Genomic DNA, 25,506 nt, shown 5'->3' with positions numbered 1-25,506 from the left:
AAGGGTGTGATAAGAGTCTTTTATGTAGAGAAGTGCTTTTTAAAAGATTTTCCTTGTTACAATTGTCGTCTGTATATGAAAAGGTTTCTTGCTTTTGTGACTTATTCAGATTGCATATTAAAATGAGTACTTGTTTGCTTTGATATATTTGTTATAAATTATTTAACTGATTTATTATGTATGAATATTTTTCTTTAGTATGGTATGCAAATATTGAACTCAGTTGAAATCTGTTTCATTATATATATGCTATATAATGACTGAATCTCATTACACTGAAATGAAGGTACGCTGCATACACTTTATCTATGTGATATGACTACGGTCAAACTTTGCTTATGAAACAGAAATATTGAAATAATTACAATTGTATGTTTTGCTTGACCTTCACTTTTTTATAGATGTTACGTCATTGTCCAAAGATTCATGAATAGCGAATATGTTAAAGCGGGATCAGTTGGCCTATTTTAGAAATAAATAAAAATAATAAATAAAAAAATCCTTTAATTGATTTTTCTCATGTATTCTAATCAAACTTGATTTGTAGCATCTTTATTAGGCCCGCAGCCAACTTTGTTCAGCTGGGACATTTGACCCCTTTTAGGGGCTGCTAGAGCCAAAACTAGAAATGCCTTTATACAGCGTCTCATGAACAGCTTGGTGGATCTTTGTCATACTTGGTCTGGAGCATCATTATAAGGTCCTCTTCCAAATTTATTTATATAGGAACTTGGGCCCTATTAGGGACCACTATAGCTAAAAGTAGATATGCCTTTCTTCGCATTAACCATTAAAATGTAATGGATTTTTATCAAACTTGATGTGTAACAATATCGTAAGGTCTCCTGCTATTTTGTTACAAATGGGGATAGGGACCAATTTTGCTAAAACTATAAACACGTTTAATGACCTATTCTCATGAACCGCTTCATGAATCTTCATCAAACTACTGCTGTAATTATTCGTCTAAGGATAAACGAAACAAAATTGCAACCCTACGAAACCTTTGCGAAAAATTAAAAGAGAACCATTTAAATTGTTAAAGTGCGGAGTTTAGTTTTGCAATTTGAAAAATGTTAGATGAAAGATGAATGTTAGATGAAAAATTCATAAACTTCTTTCTTTATTACAATTCGCCGACCATCTTTTTTAAAGATATTTCTTGTTAGAAAGTGGTATCAGAGAGGATTGATTTTATGGCCAGGTGCTAGGTGCTTTACATTCAATGACTCTAACGACTGATGCCAGTCTATGGGATCTTTTGCACGTTTCTCTCACAGTTACCAGTTCTAAATATGTGTGAGGCCGAAATTCCAATGAATTGATTGTTAATGCTAATTACCTGAGAATTATTCAAAAAAAGTTTAAAACGACATAACATGACTTTTTATACTTTCAGGACTGCGAATTTGTTATCGAAAGTTCTCGAAAGAAACAATGGATCTCTAGACTCATTGACAGATGACTTCTTCTTTCTAATGGTCAGAAACAATGTGCACGGAGATTCGCTTATTTTTGGATCTGCACTTGCATTTGAGAAAGGCGTATACAGGTGGGCCATATGTTTCAATATTACACACACAAGCGGGGGATTTAATTTATTTGTCCCTTTTTTGCTACAATAGGCCATTTTGTTAACAAATTGTTTGAGAGTAAATGTAAAGCCTAGTTTAAACGGACCTAATGCCTAGGTGGAATTACGGTATCTTTGGCACGTTTCTCCCACTTTCGCAAATAATAATTGTCATAGCAGTGAAATTAGTAAAAAAAAACATCACCCACAAAAGACAATAAATTGTAAATACAGGGAATATAATATTCCCATCGGATTTTCCTTCGAAGAAAACAAATTAATGTCTGTTAATTATTTCCTTCATCATGTCATTAATTGAGGAATGTAACAAGATAGGTCTACCAATATTCTAGTATTTGGTTTCACTTGATTATCCACGGCAACAAAAATTGTTGCAAACAAACATTTAACGTTAATGCAATATTACAGGCGACGAATGAAATAATTTGACGCTTGTGTATACATATTGAATCTGTTATAATATTAACCGAGTATCTCGCTAAATATTTCTACAATTAAAACAAAATTATAATTTCTACAAAAAAATGAGATTTTATAGCTAATGGGTGGAATAGAGGAAGGGCGCTCAAAGTGCTAAGCGGCGGGTCATGTAAATTACATATAACTTTGCGATTTTAACTCGCTACTACCTTATGCGTAGATCAATAACTGTCTTCCTTTTCCTTGATCGGGAGAACACCACAGTATAAGTGTCTAGGGCCTTCATAATTCAGAGGAAAAGAACGAGTCATTTGTGTCACGATGAAGTGTACATACAGTGTAATACCAGTAGATAAAAGAGGCTTACAGCACGAAGAAGGCAACATGGCCGTTTTTCGGGGAGGAACATGGCACATCCTGATGGGATTTTTTTAATCATTTAAAGAAGTGAAAGAATTTTCAAAATCGACTTAAAAATAAGAAAGTTATGAGCATTTAAATATTTGATTATAAATGGCGGCCATTTTTTCCATGGCAACTAAAATCAAAATGGCGGATTAATTAAATTTCTAGACACATATTTGAACTGTATTTACTTATTTCTGTAAAATAATTTCTCTATTTGTTCCAACTATAATAAAAGAAATTACTATGTTTTATATCTTACACTCAAGCAACGTACAAAATTAATCTATTTAAAAAGTTATTCGCTAAATAAAGAATTCAGCAGTTTGTAAATGACGTCATAAACACAAAATGGCTACCTCCATGATCAGCAATTTTCTTAAATTTCAAACTGCCATATCTTTTTCAATAGTGGTCCGATTTTGATTTTTTTTTCAGCGTTATGAAAGACTTGGGGATGGCTTTCATATGAAAATAACTTATTGTCAGGCTTTCACTGTCCTGAAAGAATTGCATTTATATATTTATATACAAGAGCATTTTTGTGTTTTACATTACATGCCTTCTGTTGTATAAAAGTATGGTAAATAGATAAATATAATAAACCGACACCCAGTGTAAGAAACCAAAAACTCTTCATATAGGTATAAAAAATTATTATAACCCAACAATTTCTGTTAAAGACACATCTGACAATTTCCTATATGTATATAGGCAACAATTTTCCTATGGACATAATTTCTTTAAAATTTGTGTACTGACTGAGAATCAAGTTTAAAGCGGAAATATGTATTAAAAATCATAGGTACCGGTGCTTGATCTTGAATTATATTCCATTGAAAATAGATTTTTCAGTATTTTCCGACTTTCAATGGCAGACAATTCATGACAAAGTCTGGGTACCTATGATTTGCTTTGTTTTATATTTCTGTTTTTGATTTGATTCTGTCAGTAAACCCAGATTAAAGAAGAAATTCTGCCCGTAAGAAAATTTTGCCCCATGTCAATATAGATACCGCGGCAATTGTCCTTGACTATGAACATGACAAAATGATACCTCATAGTGCTGGTATTGCTTTAAAATTTGTATACTGAATGCAAATGATGACTAAAACAGAAATTTAAATTAAAATGCGCAGTTTCCTTATCATAATCTTGAATTATCTGCCCTTGAAAATTGGATTTTCTGATTTTCAAGGGCAGATAATTCAAGATCAATTTTTAATACATTTTTCCGTTTTCAAACTTGATTTTCAGTCAGTACACAAAGTTTAAAGAAATTCTGTCCGTAGGAAAATTTTAGCCTATATACATATAGGAAACCGTCGGATGTGTCTTTAAATACTGTATATAACAAAGGCTGCTGTTTTTGATTATTGTCAAAATCTACAGAGTTATCATAAGATATTGCTAAGCGATCATAATAATAATATCTAAACGGATGACCAAATGTTGATGATCTCAAAAGAAAGATAATTGAGACATAGAGTACTAATCAAAATCCATAAGAAGGTGTTTAACCAAGCCAATATTTAATCGAAAAGCAATCTATGGGGGAACTCGGAGATTTTATCTACTAGAATTTAGCATTTAATCATGACATGATCTTTTGACAAATGGTTATTGAGATTTCATCTTGACCTTGTGAAAATTGTTACAGTTCATAACCAGCCACAGAAAATTGATAACACTGTGCTGCAAATATACTAGTATGTAACAAACAGAAGGTTTATACATTGTTTAAGAGGCCGACCACATAAAGTTTTGCCGTGGCTGATATATTTTTCTTCGAGATAAAATGAAAATCAGAATTTAGTTTTCAGAATTGCTTTTAGAGTAAACCAAAGACATTCTCTTTTTCTTTTCCGTTTTTTTTTTTTTCAAAAATAGGAATCACAATAATGAACGCTGTCATATACAGTCAGCTATTTTACAAAGTCTGCTAGAAATATATGTATATGTATTTGTAAATATAAGAATAATACCCAGGCAAAACTAGACGCTCAGGTCTGAAGATGGTGGGGACATGCTTCCCTTGAAATAAATGAATAACTGTAAAATAGCCCTAGCTTATTTGCAATGTATCAGGAGATATAATCTCCTTTTTTTAAATTATCAACATGATGAATTAAACTGTTAAAAAGCATGTACAGAACCAGATTTTGGACCGCCTAGGACACTACTGTAAAGGCAGTATTAAATATGTATGTATGTATGTCACGGGACAATCATTTCTCAGTGATTTGGGGGCCCCATTTGTTTAATGTGTAAAATCAATCACCCGCACCTCTCCCCAATAATATCAAACGGTCGGTCCTTAAAAACAACAGAGTTTTGAATCTATAATATTCAAGCAGTTTGACGAAAATAAGTAATTAGGACATTGACACTGAAACAGAAATCAAATTGTTAAGTGGATGTCATGGACACTAGAATATAATCGAAGCAAGAATTATCTTTCAGGCTTGATTCCACTTTTGGTCGTCATAAATATAACAGGTGAATATTAGTAACTATATTTATGGGTTCTGCATATTTGAACAATAATGAATCAAAATATAAAGCTCGTAAGGATTTCTTCTACTGCTATTCGTTGTGGATATCGTTTACATATAGGCTATACTATATTTAAACACACTCACAGCACACAGTCGTACATCACACAGTTCATGGATAGATCCGGTTGAGAGAATCTATCATATATTTTTTTTGACATATCAAGTCCTTAAACGATTTCCTGCAATGTTTAAAAGTCCTGCGTAACTTTCAGCGGAAATATCTTTATGAATTAAGTCAATGTTGGCTTCACAAACTACTCACTTCAAATTATTATGGCAGTTTTTCGTCCTTGTTTTCTTTGTTTGTATTACTGCCAGCAGAAAGTTAAACAACATAACAGATTTTTCGATTGTGTAATTCCTATACAAAATCAGTGCTTTTATGTTCGCAAATGAAGTTTTCCGACAGATAGTTGCTATTTTCATGTCGAAGAGTGTTAAGTGTTCTTTTGAAAGGGATTTTAATGTAAGTTCCAATCATTTAGATCGGGGTGTATTCCATGCAGCATGTTATGGGGTTTCATTCTACGGTAATTAGATTTACTACAGAATGTTTTTACATCCTTTAGAAACCGTTTCCATTGTCCCATCATGTGGTAGGGATTCAGACTGTTATTTTAGAAACTTCTCCCCGTTGGTATTTTTGCAACTGACTGTTACAGTGCGGTACCCTACCTTGTTCCTTTTTTGTTTGTTTTGTACTCATCTGTTTGTTTGGTTTTGGCTATGTATTTCGTATATACATTACTGTACGGTTTGGGTTTGTGGAGGCTGCGTTTTTAAAGGCTTGACATGAACAGACTCAATCAAACCGTGTCTGCTATCATTTTCCTTGATTGCATTCCATGCTGCCAAAAGATCTGTGGGAAGAATAGAAAGAAATAAGGACATGATAGAAAATCACGCTTTTCCACTGTTATTAGTGTTGGATTAAGTCGTTTTTCTCATTTTTATTCTAGATAAAAGTCAATACTGGCGTCGTTAAAACATTTTTAAATGTTAATATTGGCATTCGTGAATAGAATTTTCGAACATTTTATTGAATGGAGTCCATGCGTATATTACAATATAAATTGTCTTTGCTTTATAAAAATACGGTATTGAAAAAGAAGATATCCACAATAGTCTGTTATTGAAAAAAAACAAACATTTTACAGTATTTTCGAAAAGATCAAAGTCTAAGTGACAAGCCTTTTCTTCTTGCAAAATCATGATAAATGTGTCATTTCTGTAAGCCAAAAATATATTTCCGACCTTACCGGAATTTGAAACAAAAATCAATATTAAACAATAACAATGACCATCAATACCGTCTCATGTTGACCGACAGTTTTTCCATAATAATATCTAAGAAGAAAGAAACCTTCCAGAAAATATTTCAATTCGCTTATTTCATAATTAGCATTGAATTGTTACATCCTAGACATTCGGAAATACCTTACTTAAGTAGTCAGAAACCATGCTGTTATCACTTTGTGTGCATTTACAATCAGTTTCAGTATTTCCGCTTTTCTAATAGATATCTCCATCTTTATTAAATGTATGCATTTGTTCAGAAACCTTGCTCCACATTTTGCAGCTTTGTACTTTCAATACGAAAATTACTTGGCACGACTAAATCTAATCTATTCAAATAAAATCTACAACCCATACTTGGACTCAGTGTTGTTCTGTTTACGTTCGGACCATGGAGTACATTCTTTTTTACAGTAATAGAATTCCACTTTTAAGCCGGTGCTAGGGGGCGTGGGAGTGTTGCAAATTTCATTACCTCTTAGGAACAGACTCAATCAAATTGCGTCTGCTATTATGTTGCTTGACTGTCTTATATACTTCAAAAGAATCTTTTCCCATATGTTTATCTATGTTTGTATATAATTTTTCTTACAGTAAATACGAGCTGTTTGCGCCATTTGCCTACAAGAGTAATAACACAGTTCGATCCCATGACCTTTCTGTCAATTATTACTACCTTGATCCGGATAGAGAATGGTACAATAGTGTCAAGGTCAAAGACAAGACAAATATAACCATGTCGACAGACGGCATTCAATATAGGTATGTACATGTACTCGTTTCTTAAAAAATTGCTTCTTATGGTATTTTTCTCGTTATAACGATTTTAAAATCTATCAAATAACAATAAGATCTCGTAGGCACGGAAATTTTACCTTTTCATTATGTTTATCATGACATTTTATTATCGCGTAAATGCAATATGAATTTTATTGCTACAAGGAAATAAAGAGCACTTCCTTTCTATATTATATTTTCAATGCTTTTGAAGTTAATTTCTTCTATGAACGGAAAACAGTCTCAACCAAACGTCTGCACGCGAAATGCCGAACAGATCTATTTAAAAACAAATATGTAAATAAGTAAACAATTTAAAACACTAGAAACTAATAGAACATAGAATTGACTAATGGACGACGTCCATACATCAAACAGGTAAAATCTTAACATATGTAAAAGGTTGTATGACAGAAAATTGTACTGGAGGCTGGTTGGTGGAAAGCGGAGAAAAGAAAACTTGAAAACAGAAACTTCTAAGAAATTTATCTAAATTGGAATTTTGTTATCTGAAAAGGAGACTAATTGTGAATAAGCGAAAAGGCAAAGGCACTATATTTACGATAAATAACCGTGAAAGAGAAGAACTTCTCTCATCTCGCCTCCAAGATAGTCCTAGCATTGAATCTAAAAAAACAATAACTTATATTAGTATCAATATTGCAAATCTTTATCTGTTTCATCAGAGAAGTGTGTCTCTTTTCTATGAATGTCTACCCGACTGATTTTCTAGTCTACAACACATATGGTTACACAGGCTGGTTTAACTGAAAGCTTTTTGCCAGTTTTGTTTTTGTTGGCTGGGTTAAACGTCGAACCGACACATTTATAGGCCATATGGTCACCACACGACTTTCCAGCTTTGACGGTAGAGAAAGACCCCAGATGCTCCTCGTTGCATTATTTCATTACGGGCAGGTACCAAGGTAGAACAACCGACCCTCCGTAAGCCAGCTGGATGACTTCCTCACATGAAGAATTCAACGCCCCGAGTGAGGCTGGAACCCACATCGGTGAGGGGCAAGTGATTTGAAGTCGGTGACCTTAACCACACGGCCACGGAGGAGCCTATTTTTTTTAATGCCAGTAATTTCTTTTAGACAAAACCTGTAGTATCCTCACAGGCTTAATATTTCCAATTACTAGTTTGTTTGGCGCCCATATGATGTGAGTCGCTCAACCCTGCGGCGGTCATGATCGCAACTTCTCTCGGGCACCGGTATAATAGGTCTATATAAACTTAAGAAATTATATTATGCTTTTGTGGACTAAAGAAAAGCTTTTGATTCTGTAAGCAGAACATTATGGACATAATATAGACGGTTAAGTATTTTAATATATATGACAAAGCTAAATCATGTGTGAAAAGTAATCAGGGTCTAACGACTTTTTTCATTGAGTGCAACAGGGGTTCGCCAGGGCGAAAATTTGCCGCCTTCGTTCTTATGCCCCCCTGAGGTGGGCATATTAAAATCGCACTGTCAGTCCGTACGTGTGTGTGTGTGCGTGCGTGCGTGTACCCGTGCGTCCGTGTAAATTCTTGTCCGGGCTGTTAACTCTGCCATCCATAAAGGGATTTTAAAATAACTTGGCGTAATTGTTCACCATAATGAGATGACTTGTCATGCGCAAGACCCAGACACCTTGCTCTAAGGTCAAGGTCACACTTAGAAGTCAAACGTTAACAGGGTCTGTTTCGTGTACGGTCCATAACTCTGCCATCCATGAAGAGATTTTGAAATAACTTTGCAAAAATGTTTACCATAATAAGACGACATGTCATAAGTAAGGCCCAGACCCCTAGCTCCAAGATCAAGGTCACACTTAGAAGTCAAAAGTTAACATGTCCAGAAATGAGACCGTGTTTTGAAGAGTATTGTCCCTTGATTATTAAGCCAGATCGGTTAAATTTGGTTGTTTCCCTTTACACCATCTTAACGCGAGTATCGACTTTTGTTAACCTCTCTTATCTTGATAATCTTGGCCTTACACTGGTTTGGTTAATTAGGGGTATTGCGACAACATTGTGAAACTTTTTACACAAGCGGAGTTTATACCTTGCCCGAGGCAATTTGCAGTGTATTCCTCAAATTGGTGATTTTGAATGATAATCGGGTTTTTGTTTCAAAATTGAGAGCCGGGAAGGATATTCCCATTTTAGATATGTATTTAAACTTTTGGTTATATCTTTTAAGGGCAAAATATATGTGAATCATAAATCAAAAGTTAATTAATCAAAAAATAATTTTTGAAATTTAAATATTTTTATTCAAACATGTAATTTAAAATAACAGTTTTAACCAAATTTGACAAAGACGGAATTAGATCAACGTACATGTTTATTACCTGATATACATAACATTCTTATTTCTTCAAAGTGGTGATTTTGAATGATAATCTGGAATTTGTTTAAAAATTGTCAGGAAGCATATAATTCCCATTACTCAACGTATTTTTAAAATATGTATTTAATGACCTCCAGATTTGGCTAAAAATAATCATTCTCTCAAATTGAAGTTTGTTAATACTAGAAGATGTGTTTTTGTGTCTAAAATATTTCGTCGAAACCAATAGCGCTATAACGGAATAAGTGAATTATGACTTCAAAATATAGATTTTCTTATAATCGAGACAGTTTACCTTGAGTAAAGCGTTACAATCGCTTTTCGATTTTCATCATATAAAGTAGAAAAACAGCAAATTCTCAAGTATTCCCGTAATATATAGTTAAACTTTGTCAGTAATTAAGTTTTAAAGCCTTCTTAAGAAATATAGCATTTATATCCAGATATTTATAAAAGTATTTTTTCTTTTTGTCGAACGATCTGGAGGATAGTCCCTTTAATTTTTAAAATATTTTTATGAGGGCGAAATATATGTGTATTTCGGGTCTCCTTGAAAATGTGTCTTTTCAATTTAATTTTTTTTTTAATATTACGGATCCGTGGCCTATAAATGCATTTTACTTTACAATAATGTGAATTTGGATTTTGAACTGTAAGATAAATTATCAAAATTTATAACTCCATGTCCATAATTTAGATTTTAACATTAAAGCGTTTATGCAAGAGCCGTAATAATTGTCCCTTTAGGCCGCGGGGCATGTCAGACAAACAGACACTAATCCAGTTAGTAACGGTAATAAACAGAAATATGTCAGCATTCGGTTAACTTATTGTCAAACACGTTATTTGACTTTATCATACATATATAATCATTACAAAAAGATAAGATAAGAAATTTTTAACAACAATATTATAATACTTACAAACAAGAAACATGAAATTTACACCCGACCCAATGGACTTGTTATATTTACATGTACAATATTCAAGTTTAAATATGAACATGTAGTTCTATATGTTAATCCACTTTATGTTAATACGTTTTAATGCAATAAATAATTCTAGTTGTGAAAATGGTATTAAATGAATTAAAAAATGGAATATTTTTATTTAAACACGTAATTTGAAATAACTTTATTTTTATTTAATCTGGCAAAGTAATGACATTAAACACGGAATTAGATTGACACACATGTCTATCTAATTCAGTTTATCCGGTGTCATCAGTACACGTGTACTGTGGCGGGCAAAATTTTCCAAATTAGTAAAATCAGTGATATTCAAACGTTTAGGGAAGCAAGAAGACATAAAAGTAATTTAAAAATAAACTCATTGAAAGAAAGATTAACTTTTCTAGTTTACTTCAATAACTTAATAAATGTTGTGAGATGATTATAAATATAAGAATAAATCATTCTAAAAGACCATGTAAAGCTTAAAATCTGTCATTTCCTACAGAAATCAATGGGACTCGGGATCAAAATTAGTTACTTATTTCAAACGCTTCGGGAAGCAAGAAGATCATATTTTATTTTATTAAAAATTATATTGAAAGAAAGTGCAAATATTGCAGATTACTTCAATAACTTAATAAATATTGTCAGATGATGCTTTTGATGTCATTTGATGTGTTAAAGTTTTTCTCCTATATTTCAATAGGCGTAAATTGACCGATAATGGCTAATCGATACACCCGATAACCTGTTTTCAAGGGAGACAATTTCGCCAATAAGCCAGCAAATTGGCTTAGATTTCTGGGTATGGGCCCAGACCCTTAGCTCAAAGATCAAGGTCACACTTAGAAGTCAAAAGTTAACAGGGTATGTTTTGTGTCCGGTCCATAAATCTGCCACTGATGAAGGGATTTTGAAATTACTCGGCATAAATGTTCTCCACAATGAGACGACGTGTCCTGCGCAAGATCTAGACCCCTAGCTCTAAGGTGAAGTTCACTCTTAGAGGTTAATAGTTAACATGGTCAGTGTGTTTCTTGTCCGGCCCATAACTCTGCCATTGATGAAGGGATTTTAAAATTACTTGGCATAAATATTTCCTATATTGAGATGACTAGTTGTTATCACGATTTTTGTAAATGTATCACTTATAATTCTGATAATTACAACAAGTCACACTCCATGCCTTATTTACTAAAGCAATAAAGAGCTATAAAAATAAATAGATCGGCAACTTGAAAGGCATATAGAACAAATCTTGCCAACATCCCGTGACTACTGAATGAGATCTCGTAAGCGTCTGTTGATCACTATTAATTAAGTGGGCAAACGCTTTGAAATTAGATTAATTTCGGATGTTTGTTTACAATGATAATGGTGTTTTTTATTGTTATTAGTATTTTCTACATGGGGAAGGAATGAACTTATGACTGGAACTGTCTGGCAAATCAACAGTTGTTGTTTGAAAAATGGACTCGATTCGGTTTATTAGGGCCAGGCGTACCGTCTGTTTTATAGTACTTCATGAAGGTAAGCGTCTGTTGATTTGATCACAATTGATCAAGTTGGCAAACGCTTTGAAATAAAATAACGCGCTAACATGCAATGATGCGGAAGTATCTCGTTTTTATTTCGTTTTTTATCTAGTTTTAACTGTTATTTACTTAAAATATCAGAACTTATATGTAAACAAAATATTGTATGAAACTCATACTGTCACAGAATACATACCAATGTACATTTTTCAACGTCTCGGATAGATTACCAATTTATCAGTCGAAAACGAATAAGATCATGTTTGTATACAAATCTATTGTTATTTTCTTTTAGAAATGATAAAACATTGATTGCCGAACGTCCGTGTTATGTTTTTTCTAACCGCATAAACTTTCATCCATAAAACACAAATTTAGAAATATCTTTTTGATGAATTGAAAGCTAAATATAAACCAAGCAATTCATTCGTCAATTTTTACTTTACACATGTATTTCGAATAAAATGGATTATTTATAAACACTTAACGACTGGTTTTCTAAAATTTTGAACATCACATTGCCGCTATTGGTGTTACATGTAATTAAAAAAATTGAATACTAAAATATGAAAACTGTAAATATTTCAAAACTGTTTTACCTTTGAAAATCCATTGAAAAAATTGTTAAAATCTAAAAATCTGAAAGAAATGTATACATGTAATGTCTCATATTCAGTATTCAGACATTATCACAGTAAGAGAAAAAATAACAAAGATGAATTGTCATTGGTACAAAAAATATTAAACTTATTAGGGGGCTAAAAACCGAACTTCTAGACAACACGTACAGGACAATATGAATACTGAGAGACATATATTTTATCTTTAAAATTAGGGCTGGGAGGATTTCAAAATATTGAAACCGATTAATTATTTGTATGAAATCAAACCGATTTGTTTAATCGGCCTTCATATTTAAAATGCTGTTCTCTTTCCTGATGACTGTGTCAAGGTACATCCAGCAGCTGATTACATTAGGAACTTCCGGACTTTATAGTTTGCAAGCAATGTGATAATTAATAAGCCATATTTTGGTGTATTTTATTTTAAATATATCATGACAAGCAAATTATTGACTATTGACTATGTTCACTGTGTTTTAGCAGAAATATATATTGCGGGTCTATTTGCTTGTCAAAGAAATGAATTGTATAAAGTACTATTCTTGATTTTTAATTTGTTTGAGAGCGATTAGCGGTTTTGCAAAATTGAATCCGGTTTCACCTAGTAATCAAATCGGATCCAATTAACCAAGGAATCGTCCCATTCCTATATAAAATCGGGCGATGATTTCAAAAGTTTGCTCTCCTACTTTTTTTCTTGTCCATTTATGTGGAAAGTTACAGGAAACATAATGGTGAAAATACAATGGCAAATTCGGCAAATATGAAAGGAAGTGTCTAGCTGTCCGGTAACTTGATGCCTAGCCAGGGGATTTTGTAGCCGTCCAGTAAAAGATTTCTTGAGCCACAACATGAGAAAACCAACATAGTTCATTTGCAACCATCACTTATCCAAACCAGCCCGCCCTGAGTCTGGTTAGGATTCGTGCTGGTCGGAAAGCCACTATGTTGGTTTTCTCATGACGCGGCTCTCTTAATGAATAAACTTACTGATACCTGTTATTTACTAAAGATATTGATACTTATGTGCAAACAAAATTTTGATTTGAAACAAGATTTTAGAAAAGCATTGGTTCCTGAGTAAACTTTAACTGAACATGTGTAAATTCCAGATTAAGCAAAAATATAAAAGAAACAATAAGCTTCTGAACAACAGAAATGAGTTGCCTGCGATGAGCTCGACTAGCTGGACTTAGTCATCATTTTGGGGAGTAGGTGTTTGTGTGTGCGTCTGTGCGTCCGTCCGATTTTGTCCGGAGCATAACTTCTACATGCATCTTGTTTATATTTAGCATGAATGTTTATCCAAGTGAGAAGATGTGACATGCATAAACCCCATGTTCCTATCTCAAAGGTCAAGGTCACAGTTGGGGATCAAATTTCAAATTGAAGTTCTTCTTCATGCATGGTTGGATTTTGATGTAACTTGGAATGAATGTTCACCTTTGATTTTGCAGGTGGCACTGCAGTTAAGTGCTTTTGCTTTATGTTCCTGATTGCCAAAAACAGACAGTGTCCAATTTGTATGTTCTTACAACTCAATTTTAGTGAATTTTACAGGTGTGACTGAAGTATTTCTAGTTTTACAAGAGAACTATAGGTTTAAAAAATGCTGCACAACAGACCTAAAAGTATTTATGAAGAATTCTCATCCTATTTCATATAATTACATAGGTAATTTCTTAAACTTGCATTTGGTTGAAGAATTTAATTTTGGATTAATCTCATGATTTTCAATTTCTTGAAATAAAATAGATGAAGGAAAATACATGCAGGCATTCCTATGTGTATACATTTGTTTTGAATTCTGCTGATATAACAACATTTTGCTAAATCCTCTTCATATTTCAATGTAAGAATGCTTCTTACACCATGTAGGAAGAGGTCTGGGTTCAAGTCCCAGTGGAGAGTATTTTACTACTGGTATAAAAATAAATGTAGACTGGATAAAAACCAGTCCTGCTCGGCATAAAAAGTGACTAAAAAGGAAATGTAAAAATTATAGTGTAACACCCACCCATAATATACCAAAATCAAAAGCTATACAATATACATAGCTTTAAGGCTGAACACCACTAAATCCAGCTGTGCTTTATTTCATATAAAATCCACTCACTTCATAACGGTTTCTCGACATTTTCTAGCATATCAGATTTTCAGAGACTTATATTCCCATAAAGAACTAGATCGCTACTTTAGAAAAACAAAAAGAAAAGGGGGTGTTAACTTTTATATAAGAAAACTACAGTTCATTAAATACAACCCGCTGAATTTACTACTTTTCGCTTCTTTCAATTTCTCTTTTCGTGACATTAAATTCTTACGCCGCCATTTTTATCTAGTATGCGATAGGAACATGCCGATTTCATTAGAATGCAAAGTGATACATACTGAAACGCGGTAGGGTAAAAGTAAGCACGTTGCTGCCGAGAAAATGCACTAGGAAAGGAAAAAAGATTAGTACTATTTATATTTGGACTACTTGTGACTAGACCTGCGGAGGCTTACATTCTATTTGGTAGTGATCAGCCTTATAATAAGAGAAAATTTTTGTTTGATTTTTTCCATGAATTTGCATTCATTCTCAAGGTACACCTATTTCACAATGATTCTGCTTTGTTTTGGTGCAAAATATTGAGAAAATGTAGAGAAATGACAATTCATTACAGGTCACCCCCATCCCCAAAAATATGCAGAATTTAGTCCTGTGCAAGCAAAAGTTCAATTAATTTTACCTTATTCGTGGAATTTACATTTAACATTCATTTAATCGTTACGATGTTTGTCATTTTCATTCAGAAACATGCTAATTTCAATATTATTTAGACAACTGAAGTGCTAAAATGCGAGAAAAGACATTTACTAGGTCCTAAAACGAACCAAAATAGTGCCACCTGGTCGAAAATTCTATCTAAATTCCAAAAACACAAGAAATCTAAGCGTTTTCAGCCATTTGTTACCGTTTTACACTATAAAGAATACATTAATGGCATTTCCATTCATTTTCGAGGGGTTTCAGAAAATAACATGTATTGCCCCTCATAGGCTGAACACCACTAAATCCAGCTGTTCTTTATTTCATATAAAATCCACTCACTTCATAACGGTTTCTCGACATTTTCTAGCATATCAGATTTTCAGAGACTTATATTCCCATAAAGAACTAGATCGCTACTTTAGAAAAACAAAAAGAAAAGGGGGTGTTAACTTTTATATAAGAAAACTACAGTTTGTTAAATACAACCCGCTGAATTTACTACTTTTCGCTTCTTTCAATTTCTCTTTTCGTGACATTAAATTCTTACGCCGCCATTTTTATCTAGCATGCGATCAAAGTGATACATACTGAAACGCGGTAGGGTAAAAGTAAGCACGTTGCTGCCGAGAAAATGCACTAGGAAAGGAAAAAAGATTAGTACTATTTATATTTGGACTACTTGTGACTAGACCTGCGGAGGCTTACATTCTATTTGGTAGTGATCAGCCTTAATATGATTGTATTGTTATATTCAACAATAATATTGTTTACAGACAATAAATAAATACTGAATTGATTTCACAAAACGTACATTTAACTTAATATTACCTGTTGTGCAAGCTTTGAATTTTCAGTTCAGTTTTGTTAAAATCTACTTCTCGATTACCATTCAAGATACTGCTGTGATAGGTCATAGGATGGTGAAATATGATTACTGAATGCAAAAGGCAAGCCGTCCGTTCCTATATCAAAAGTGAAGTTCACAAGTATGGTTTAATGTCAAACTTTGTGTGCATTTGTACACTAAAGGTTCCCCTGATATTTACACATAATGTGTACAATTGTGTTGTTCAGAGACAATCGATCCTCCAGTACTTTCAGTGCTTTGATTATTTAACACTGTGACCGTATACATGGAACTACAGTCGTTATTTCAAGTCTTAATAAAAGTGAAAGTTTAACCCTTAGCCTGCTGGTGGCAAGTGATTCTGTGATTCTGCCTTTGCGATCAGTGCAGACAAGATCAGCCTGCACATGCGTGCAATCTGATCATGATCTGCACTGTTCGCTATTCATTCAGTATCTTTTTGGTAAACACCCCTTTTAACAGTTAATGGTACTGTCCAAACTGAAAAATGGACAAGTTCATAGAAATTTAGCAGGGTAAAGGTTAATTGCCTGTAGTATGTTTGTAAATCTGTATCTATTGTTGTTCATGCTCTATTGTTAATATAATTTGTTGCGTTGATGAACGATAAATAAAACTGAAACTGAGCTTCAGTCGAACTAAAACAAATGACATGAACTTGACTGACAGAAACAGAATTACAGAAAAAGTCGCTTTGTGCAAGATATTGTAAATATAAATATGATAGAAACACCAATGTTTTCCAAAGGGAAGGTGACAACCTACTTCCTGAAGTAGAGGAAGTGTATCCTGTAGCGTCTCTAGCTGATGGGCATTGGACCAATCCTTACTATAACTGCGGGGGTGGAGAAATATGGATGGTTACCTACTCAGCGCCTATATTAAAACTAAAAGATGGAGTAGCTATTTTTCAGTAAGTACCAAAAATACCGCAATAAATATATCACGATTAATATACTGTGATGAATATACCGCGATTAATATACTGCGATGAATATACCACGATTAATACAAACTTTTGCCCATTCAGTAATTTGGCATCTATATAAGGAAACGTCAAATAAATGGAGTTTAGTGCTATTTTAACCAGCTGAAAAATAAAACTTACCATCAGTTTCTTTTATCTGTCTTCAATCAGTACAACTGAAAGATTAAAAACTGACAATATCAGTTTCCTTCTATAATTGCAATCACTCTGTCTTGGCATCATGCACTCTCGTGAATTAATTCAGCCGTAATTGCTGAAGACGATTGCATTGCCAGTACTCAAGAGATATTTGTAATATTCTTTCTTCCTCTGATTTACCTGTGATAAGACTGATTAGCATGGATTTGTCTCATGTATGGAGGAGCTTAATTGAACATGAATGTATCATAATTCAAAAGAGATTTTATCAAAAATACGACACACAATGCGCATAGGGAAAGTTATACCTTTATGTGACATTAGATTTTCCATAATAAGATATATTTTAGATTATTTAAAATCAACCAGCATTGCCTTTCATAAAACTGCGCATTTCTATCTGAGATAACAATCTGTTGATTTCAATTAGTTACTACGGTTATATTGCAAAGTTTAAGGCTAATTCACAGAGTGACAAAGACTTTTGCAAACAGAGTAAAATCATAAGTTAATTACCTCTTCATGTCTTGGAAAATACGTAAACATCCTTTTAAAACCATATCTGTTTATCACGGACAAAACGTCTGTATTACTGTCACCGTGTGTAGAGTAAGATATCAGATTAAATGAAAAAAAAATCTTATTTAAACAATGGAACTTCTGAAAAAAAATCCTCGATCAATTTTCTGATCAATGTTTCCAGTAGTTTATAAAACATCATTTTCCTCCTCCTATATAGTGTTAGTGATATCTCTTTTGAAACTTTGTGTATATATCAAAATGTTCATGCCCAAGAGGGCCCGAAATTGGAAATACAAGATTTTCCTTCTTCTATAGAGGTGTAGCTACAATAGATATAGAACTGACAAATATCGACATTAATCAGTGCGATAGTGATGATTCAAAGTCAACATCCGGTCTAGATGTATTCCGTGGAACACACAAGTGTCAGCCTACAACCACGGTAAACATTTCATTCTCTACAACAGAAATTTGTTTTCAGAAGAAGACTTACAGACGCTCATTTATCGCACTGACATATTTACAGCCATATCGGTTAAACATGAACTGAAAGGAGAACAATTCTCCTAGTAATGTTTCGATATTTTGACGGAAAAAAAAACATTAATAAAGAATTGAAAGCCCGGACGCAAATGAAAGATAAAGTATGCATGTCTGAATCACATTAAAAAAAGAATGATTTAAAATATACGTAAATTTTAGATAACGACACACACACATGCATATCAGATTTTGCACAACGGCAGCAGTGATGCAAAGTAGATTTTGAGTATTTATCCTGATCAGATTATTAAACAAATCCAAGTAGTAAAGGTCCCTAATTTTGAATCACTTGCCACTCACTGCTGTGGAGTCGAAACCTCGTTTGATGCGTAGAATTATTACTTGTTAGGTAGCCATTCAGCTGAAGTGCGGGAAGTCGGTGGTTTTACTCAGGTGTTCAACCATGTCTCGGAGGGGCACCTTGGATCTTCCTCCATCATAAAATGCTGGAAAGTTGACATTAAACCCAACACAAATAAAACAAGAAATTGCTTGATAAAAATAACTTACAATTATCATGTTTATTTATTACAGTGTGTTCCTGTGACAGGTATGGGATTTATGCCTGGTGCATATCGCTGTGTATGTAACGATGGGTTCTTCTTCCCGAGACTTAATTCTGACATTCGAGCCTATAGAGGAGAGGAGATCGAGAACTGGACAAGGTTTTCAAATGACTCGTTAGACGCAGGAATGTTCCGTTGTGTTGCGTGCTCAGCCGGATGTGACACGTGTATCGACGATTCCCCATGTTTACATCAGCGTAACGAGGCACTGATGATTTCACTTTTGATTTTAAATCTACTGGCTGTCGCGGGAATAGTTGGTATTGCTGTAGGAACGTATTTATACAGAAATGAAACGGTAAGTTCAGCACTGAAGCTACAAAAGCTAAATGTGGGAATAGTTGGTATTGCTGTAGGAACTTATTTATATAGAAATGAAACGGTAAGTTCAGCACTGAAGCTACAAAAGCTAAATGTGGGAATAGTTGGTAATGCTGTAGGAACGTATTTATACAGAAATGAAACGGTAAGTTCAGCACTGAAGCTACAAAAGCTAATTGCGGGAATAGTTGGTATTGCTGTAGGAACGTATTTATACAGAAATGAAACGGTAAGTTCAGTACTGAACCTACAAAAGCTAAATGCGGGAATAGTTGGTATTGCTGTAGGAACGTATTTATACAGAAATGAAATGGTAAGTTCAGCACTGAAGCTACAAAAGCTAATTGCGGGAATAGTTGGTATTGCTGTAGGAACGTATTTATACAGAAATGAAATGGTAAGTTCAGCACTGAAGCTACAAAAGCTAATTGCGGGAATAGTTGGTATTGCTGTAGGAACGTATTTATACAGAAATGAAACGGTAAGTTCAGCACTGAAGCTACAAAAGCTAAATGTGGGAATAGTTGGTATTGCTGTAGGAACGTATTTATACAGAAATGAAACGGTAAGTTCAGCACTGAAGCTACAAAAGCTAATTGCGGGAATAGTTGGTACTGCTATATATACGTATTTATACAGAAATGAAACGGTAAGTTCAGCACTGAAGCTACAAAAGCTAAATGTGGGAATAGTTGGTATTGCTGTAGGAACGTATTTATACAGAAATGAAATGGTAAGTTCAGCACTGAAGCTACAAAAGCTAATTGCGGGAATAGTTGGTATTGCTGTAGGAACGTATTTATACAGAAATGAAATGGTAAGTTCAGCACTGAAGCTACAAAAGCTAATTGCGGGAATAGTTGGTATTGCTGTAGGAACGTATTTATACAGAAATGAAATGGTAAGTTCAGCACTGAAGCTACAAAAGCTAATTGCGGGAATAGTTGGTATTGCTGTAGGAACGTATTTATACAGAAATGAAACGGTAAGTTCAGCACTGAAGCTACAAAAGCTAAATGTGGGAATAGTTGGTATTGCTGTAGGAACGTATTTATACAGAAATGAAACGGTAAGTTCAGCACTGAAGCTACAAAAGCTAATTGCGGGAATAGTTGGTACTGCTATATATATATAGGAACGTATTTATACAGAAATGAAATGGTAAGTTCAGCACTGAAGCTACAAAAGCTAATTGCGGGAATAGTTGGTATTGCTGTAGGGACGTATTTATACAGAAATGAAACGGTAAGTTCAGCACTGAAGCTACAAAAGCTAATTGCGGGAATAGTTGGTATTGCTTTAGGAACGTATTTATACAGAATTGAATTGGTAAGTTCAGCACTGAAACTACAAAAGCTAAATGTGGGAATAGTTGGTACTGCTGTAGAAACGTACTTATACAGAAATGAAATGGTAAGTTCAGCACTGAAGCTACAAAAGTTAATTGCGGGAATAGTTGGTATTGCTGTAGGAACGACTAACGTATTTATACAGAAATGAAATGGTAAGTTCAGCACTGAAGCTACAAAAGCTAATTGCGGGAATAGTTGGTACTGCTATATATATAGGAACGTATTTATACAGAAATGAAATGGTAAGTTCAGCACTGAAGCTACAAAAACTAATTGCGAGGATAGTTGGTATTGCTGAAGGAACGTATTTATACAGAAATGAAACGGTAAGGTCAGCACTGAAGCTACATAAGCTAATTGCGGGAATAGTTGGTATTGCTGTAGGAACGTATTTATACAGAAATGAAATGGTAATATTATTATCATGATATTGGACATTTGATATATACTGGCTACATTCACAATTTTAAAAACAAAAAATTAAAAAATGATATTTCATAGTCTAGGAGCTTAACTAGGTGACTTGCACACACAAAACAAGTAAAACTGGTTACAACGTAAGCTATTTGCACTAAAACACTGTTATGAAAGGTATGTTTGTATCATCATAAGCTTCTTAAGACGTTTTACAGATTATATGTTTTCGTTTCAGGTAATGAAGTCAGCAAGTCCAATTTTCCTTGAACTCATGTGCCTTGGAGGCGTGCTGATTTGTACTCAGGTACAATTGTACTGGTCACGTGATATAACGAGGATGAAATACATGTATCACGATATTTATACAACTCTTATCTGTTAGAATGGTCTGAAGAAGCTTCATTACCCGTTGTCATAAAATTATGTTTTTCGTACTTTTAAAGCCTGATATAGCCTGTAACTTCCGAAGATTTCTTAAATTTTGGAAACGATGATTTGTTTTGGTATATAATTAGATTATGTAAATGTGACAATCTATAAAATAATGTGTAATTGGCCATGTAAATGAATAACGGCATTTCAGTTCAAAACTTACTGTACATATAAAAGATATACTTTTCTAACATTTATGTCAGTTCTTACAGTGTTTTGCTTTTATCAGGTATAACACTGTCAGAAAGGTAATTGATACCATAGTAAATATTTCTTTCTTTACCTGTGTTCATAAAACAACCTGTGTTCATCAAACACTGACCAATAGAAAATAGGCATGCACTTTTATCCTTTAACTATTTTTTTCTATACAGTTTTTCCTGCATTATCCAGAAAGTTCTATCACAACATGCAGCATCCGTATTTGGCCACGTCACCTGGGTTTCTTCGTTATGTATGGCTCTCTCGTCTTGAAGACATGGAGGTACGCATGACATACGCGGAATAAAAAAATCGAAATATCTTGGCTGCGTACAACAAGATATTAAGCTTTGTTTTATAGCTAGTGAACTAATGGTTTGAATTATATGCGACCACGATATGCTTCGTCAATAGAAAAATAAGGAAATATATCCTGTATGAAAACCCACGTTCCAAAACACGTAGCCTTCTATCCACGTAGCCCCCTACCCACTCACCACCCAAATCATCCCAGCCCCATTCAAACCAAAACCCTATAACAGAGTAACTATATGATAAAGACGAAAGGGACACCTTTGGTACCATCTTTGAACGTTCTGTGGTGAGAATAAATAGGTTAATGGTACGTTCAAAAGCTTAATTATAATGTAAATGAAACAAAATTCCTCAAGGTGAAAGCCAAACCCATGTAATGATGACAAAAGACACGATATGCAAACCACAAACATGCTCGCATAAAATTCTTTTAAAGGCTTAGAGAACCGTGTACCCACACATATGTACTCAGTGAGTTAGCCTTAGCAAACAACTGAAACACCATTAGGGGCTTGAAGAAAACGATATATCACAGCAGTTCAGTCCGACTGATGACCATTCAGTCCACCACCTGTCTTGTAGAACGCAATCAAAGACCAAACCGTATGCAGTCTTCCTCTGTCCATCTGCATAATAAATGTGCAGGGTCTCGACTTAAACTTGTGACCATTTGCAAAAGAGATTATTTTACCAAAAAATGTTGTAATGCGTGACTAATTTAAAACCATCTAAATGTTTCTACCTTAAAAGCTATTGGAGAAGTGTTTCTCTAATATACTGTTCTTTGTCCTCATGATGACCAAGGTCATCATTTGCGTGAACACCTCTTTCTAATTACCTACATATATATAGCAAACAATTTCTATTTAAGTCGTGTTTCATAAGGCAATGGTGTCTGTCATTACCAGTCGTTAAGATATTCTTAATGAAGACAAAATATAAGATAACTACATTAAGCTATAGGTTATAGCTAATTAAACGATGGCATATTTAAAACCTTTCATTCTAATCAGATAAAAATTGCTTTTCACCAAATATACTATGTAATCGGATACAAAAAATCGATAAAATAAGAAAATAATTAGAAATCATACATCATTGCCTGTATAATTTCACTTTAATTTAATCGATGCTGATACAGAACATAGAAAAATAATAAAATTATTAAATTGGCTATAACATCGACGGTCGGTTACCCCAATCTTGTTTATAGATTTCACATTAAAACAGTGAAATAAACGACCAATATAGTAGCTTTATTGCAATACTTATACACATGTACTAGATACAGTTGGGGCTCGGTATCTCATATTTACTTCGAGATAACCGAAGTTCGACTAAAATGATATTTTATGCACGTCACGGTTTTTGACGCGGGACTTAGAAATGTCTTTGTGATATCCAGGATTTTGAGATAAGCGAGTTTGAGATATCAAATTTCAGCTGTATATGAGCCGTGCCATGAGAAAACCAGCATAGTGGGTTTGCGACCAACATGCATCCGCGCAGTCTGGTCAGGATCCATGCTGTTCGCTAACGGTTTCTCCGCACAGTCTGGTCAGGATTCATGCTGGTCGCAAACCCCACTATGGCACGGCTCATATGATTTTGTTCTAAAGGAAAACGCTTGAATATTTTCCTGGTACAAAAAAAAACTGTAAATTGTCCTTTTCAAATTATTTTTTTAGAATTTCTATGATATTCACTGTCGGAACACACAAGCGGGTACGGCTACCGGATAAGATACTTTTACAACGATTTTGTCTGCTTCTTCTGCTTGTGGTCGCTGTCCTGAGTGCTTGGAACGCTAGCCAGCCACCTAAAATCGAAACATTGAAAACATCAGAGGACCTGAAGTTTTTTATTTGCGAGTTTGGGCCGTGGCAGTATGCTTTGATTGGAGGTATACTTTATAGAATTACATAGATAACTTTATACAATAAAAACACTTCTGTTCAATGTTACCTAGATCTATAACTTTATACACTTATACAGTTTATGTTAGAGAGTATCCGGGAGTATGGCTATAAAACGATCATTAATCAACATCAGTTTGGTTTGCCCAATTTGTCTTTCGATTACGAATTGATTTGTACTGTTTCAGTTTGTATATAAAAAGAAAACTATCGATCTACATTTCAGCTGAGATAGTGTTCCTGTTGTATGGTGTATACCTATGTTTTACAGTACGTAAAGCCCCAGCCCATTTCAACGAGAGCAAACATATTACCTGGGCTGTCTACAATGCTATCATTCTTGGAAATGTCATGTCATTTATGTCGTAGGTTTCTTTAATTCCATACGAAACGTGTTTTTTAAGCATCTTAATGTTTATTGTTTTTAATTAGCTATTTGTGTTGTTGGATACATATAGTGCGGAACAATATATAGAGCCGAGTTAGCATATTTATTTATTTTCACCTTTATTCAATCCGTAAGAATATTATAATATTATTTGTCATCAATAAACCATGTAACAATGTTATCTTACCAATAACTAAATCAATAATGCGGCAACAATTTTGTTTAAACAAAATTCATTTCTGATACTCACTCACCAGATAAATACATCGGGTCGGCACGTGTCGTCTAAAGACTCACAGAAATGCAGGAAACATGGGGGAAGCAAGATATAAAATACATTATTTCTAAATTTTTTGTTTCAGGCGTTTGTTCATCTCAGTTATTGGCCCAGACTATATGCTATTATTCCAGTTTGCACAGCCACAGGTGTATGCCACATTTACACTTCTCATTATTTTTGGACCAAAGGTATGGATTGGTACGATATTGTGCATTAGCTATGTGCGTGATTGCTATTAGTGTTGTATTTTACTTCAAGCTTCCTGTCTTGCTTGCTTGTTGCATACGAAATTTTACCTTTTATTTAGTGTTTTACGAATTAATTAAACATTTTGACTGTGAGGTTTTCGACTATAACTTTAGTCTCTATTCATAAATTTCGCAACTTATAATGCCGCCTTAGTACTAATTCTGGCAGCATACTTAGGCCAACTGTAGCAACAAATATCTCATGAAAAAGCGGGTGCTGTCTTTTCTTTGTGTCCAGCTGTAAATATTGCAGCGATTGTGTATATAATGTAGATAGCACTAATGCAACGTTCCACAGCTATTAAATTAGAACTGGTTGAGTCAGTGTCTTTGTTATGATGTACTTGTATGAGAAGCGCATTCCATATGATGTTTTTTACACAGAAGCCTGATCGCCTCTGAAACAGAAGACACAGCGCCAAAGTGTACCTTTACCATTACTCGGACATCATAATGATTCCGTCGAAGAGCACAACTTCTTTTCTTTCCTTGCAACGTTCTAGCCTTTTTTCAGTACATCGTGAATTTATTATACATATGACTGTCGTAATCTCCTGGCAGATTGTAAAAAAATAATATTAAGTTGCTAAATAAAGTGGCAACAAAAGAATGAATGAGTTGGGTTTTACGGCGAACCGTCACAAAAAGGTCATCTATCGCCGAGAAATAAAGTGGCAACTTCGTTTAACTTGCACATACTATATTGTGCTAAAATCTTGTAGTGCGATAATGCGAACTAGCAGTCAT

At 34.0% G+C, this 25,506-nt stretch overlaps 1 protein-coding gene across 1 annotated transcript in view; it reads left to right on the top strand.

Annotated features, from left to right (window-relative positions):
- The window catches only part of LOC123530465 (probable G-protein coupled receptor 158), a 31,081-nt gene that overhangs the window by 5,247 nt on the left and 328 nt on the right, over nt 1-25,506 (top strand). Inside the window, exons 3-12 of the mRNA XM_045311243.2 lie at nt 1,400-1,552; nt 6,868-7,035; nt 16,881-17,045; nt 18,096-18,222; nt 18,858-19,187; nt 21,215-21,283; nt 21,786-21,895; nt 23,616-23,830; nt 24,070-24,208; nt 24,594-24,699. Coding sequence (XP_045167178.2) covers nt 1,400-1,552; nt 6,868-7,035; nt 16,881-17,045; nt 18,096-18,222; nt 18,858-19,187; nt 21,215-21,283; nt 21,786-21,895; nt 23,616-23,830; nt 24,070-24,208; nt 24,594-24,699 — 1,582 coding nt within the window. The remainder of the gene's footprint in view (nt 1-1,399; nt 1,553-6,867; nt 7,036-16,880; nt 17,046-18,095; nt 18,223-18,857; nt 19,188-21,214; nt 21,284-21,785; nt 21,896-23,615; nt 23,831-24,069; nt 24,209-24,593; nt 24,700-25,506) is intronic.

This window comes from Mercenaria mercenaria, chromosome 1 (genome assembly GCF_021730395.1).
Source record: "Mercenaria mercenaria strain notata chromosome 1, MADL_Memer_1, whole genome shotgun sequence".
Classification (NCBI taxonomy): Eukaryota; Metazoa; Mollusca; class Bivalvia; order Venerida; family Veneridae; genus Mercenaria; species Mercenaria mercenaria.
Note: the sequence above shows the minus strand (reverse complement) of the source record. Positions and strands in the feature narration are given on the sequence as shown.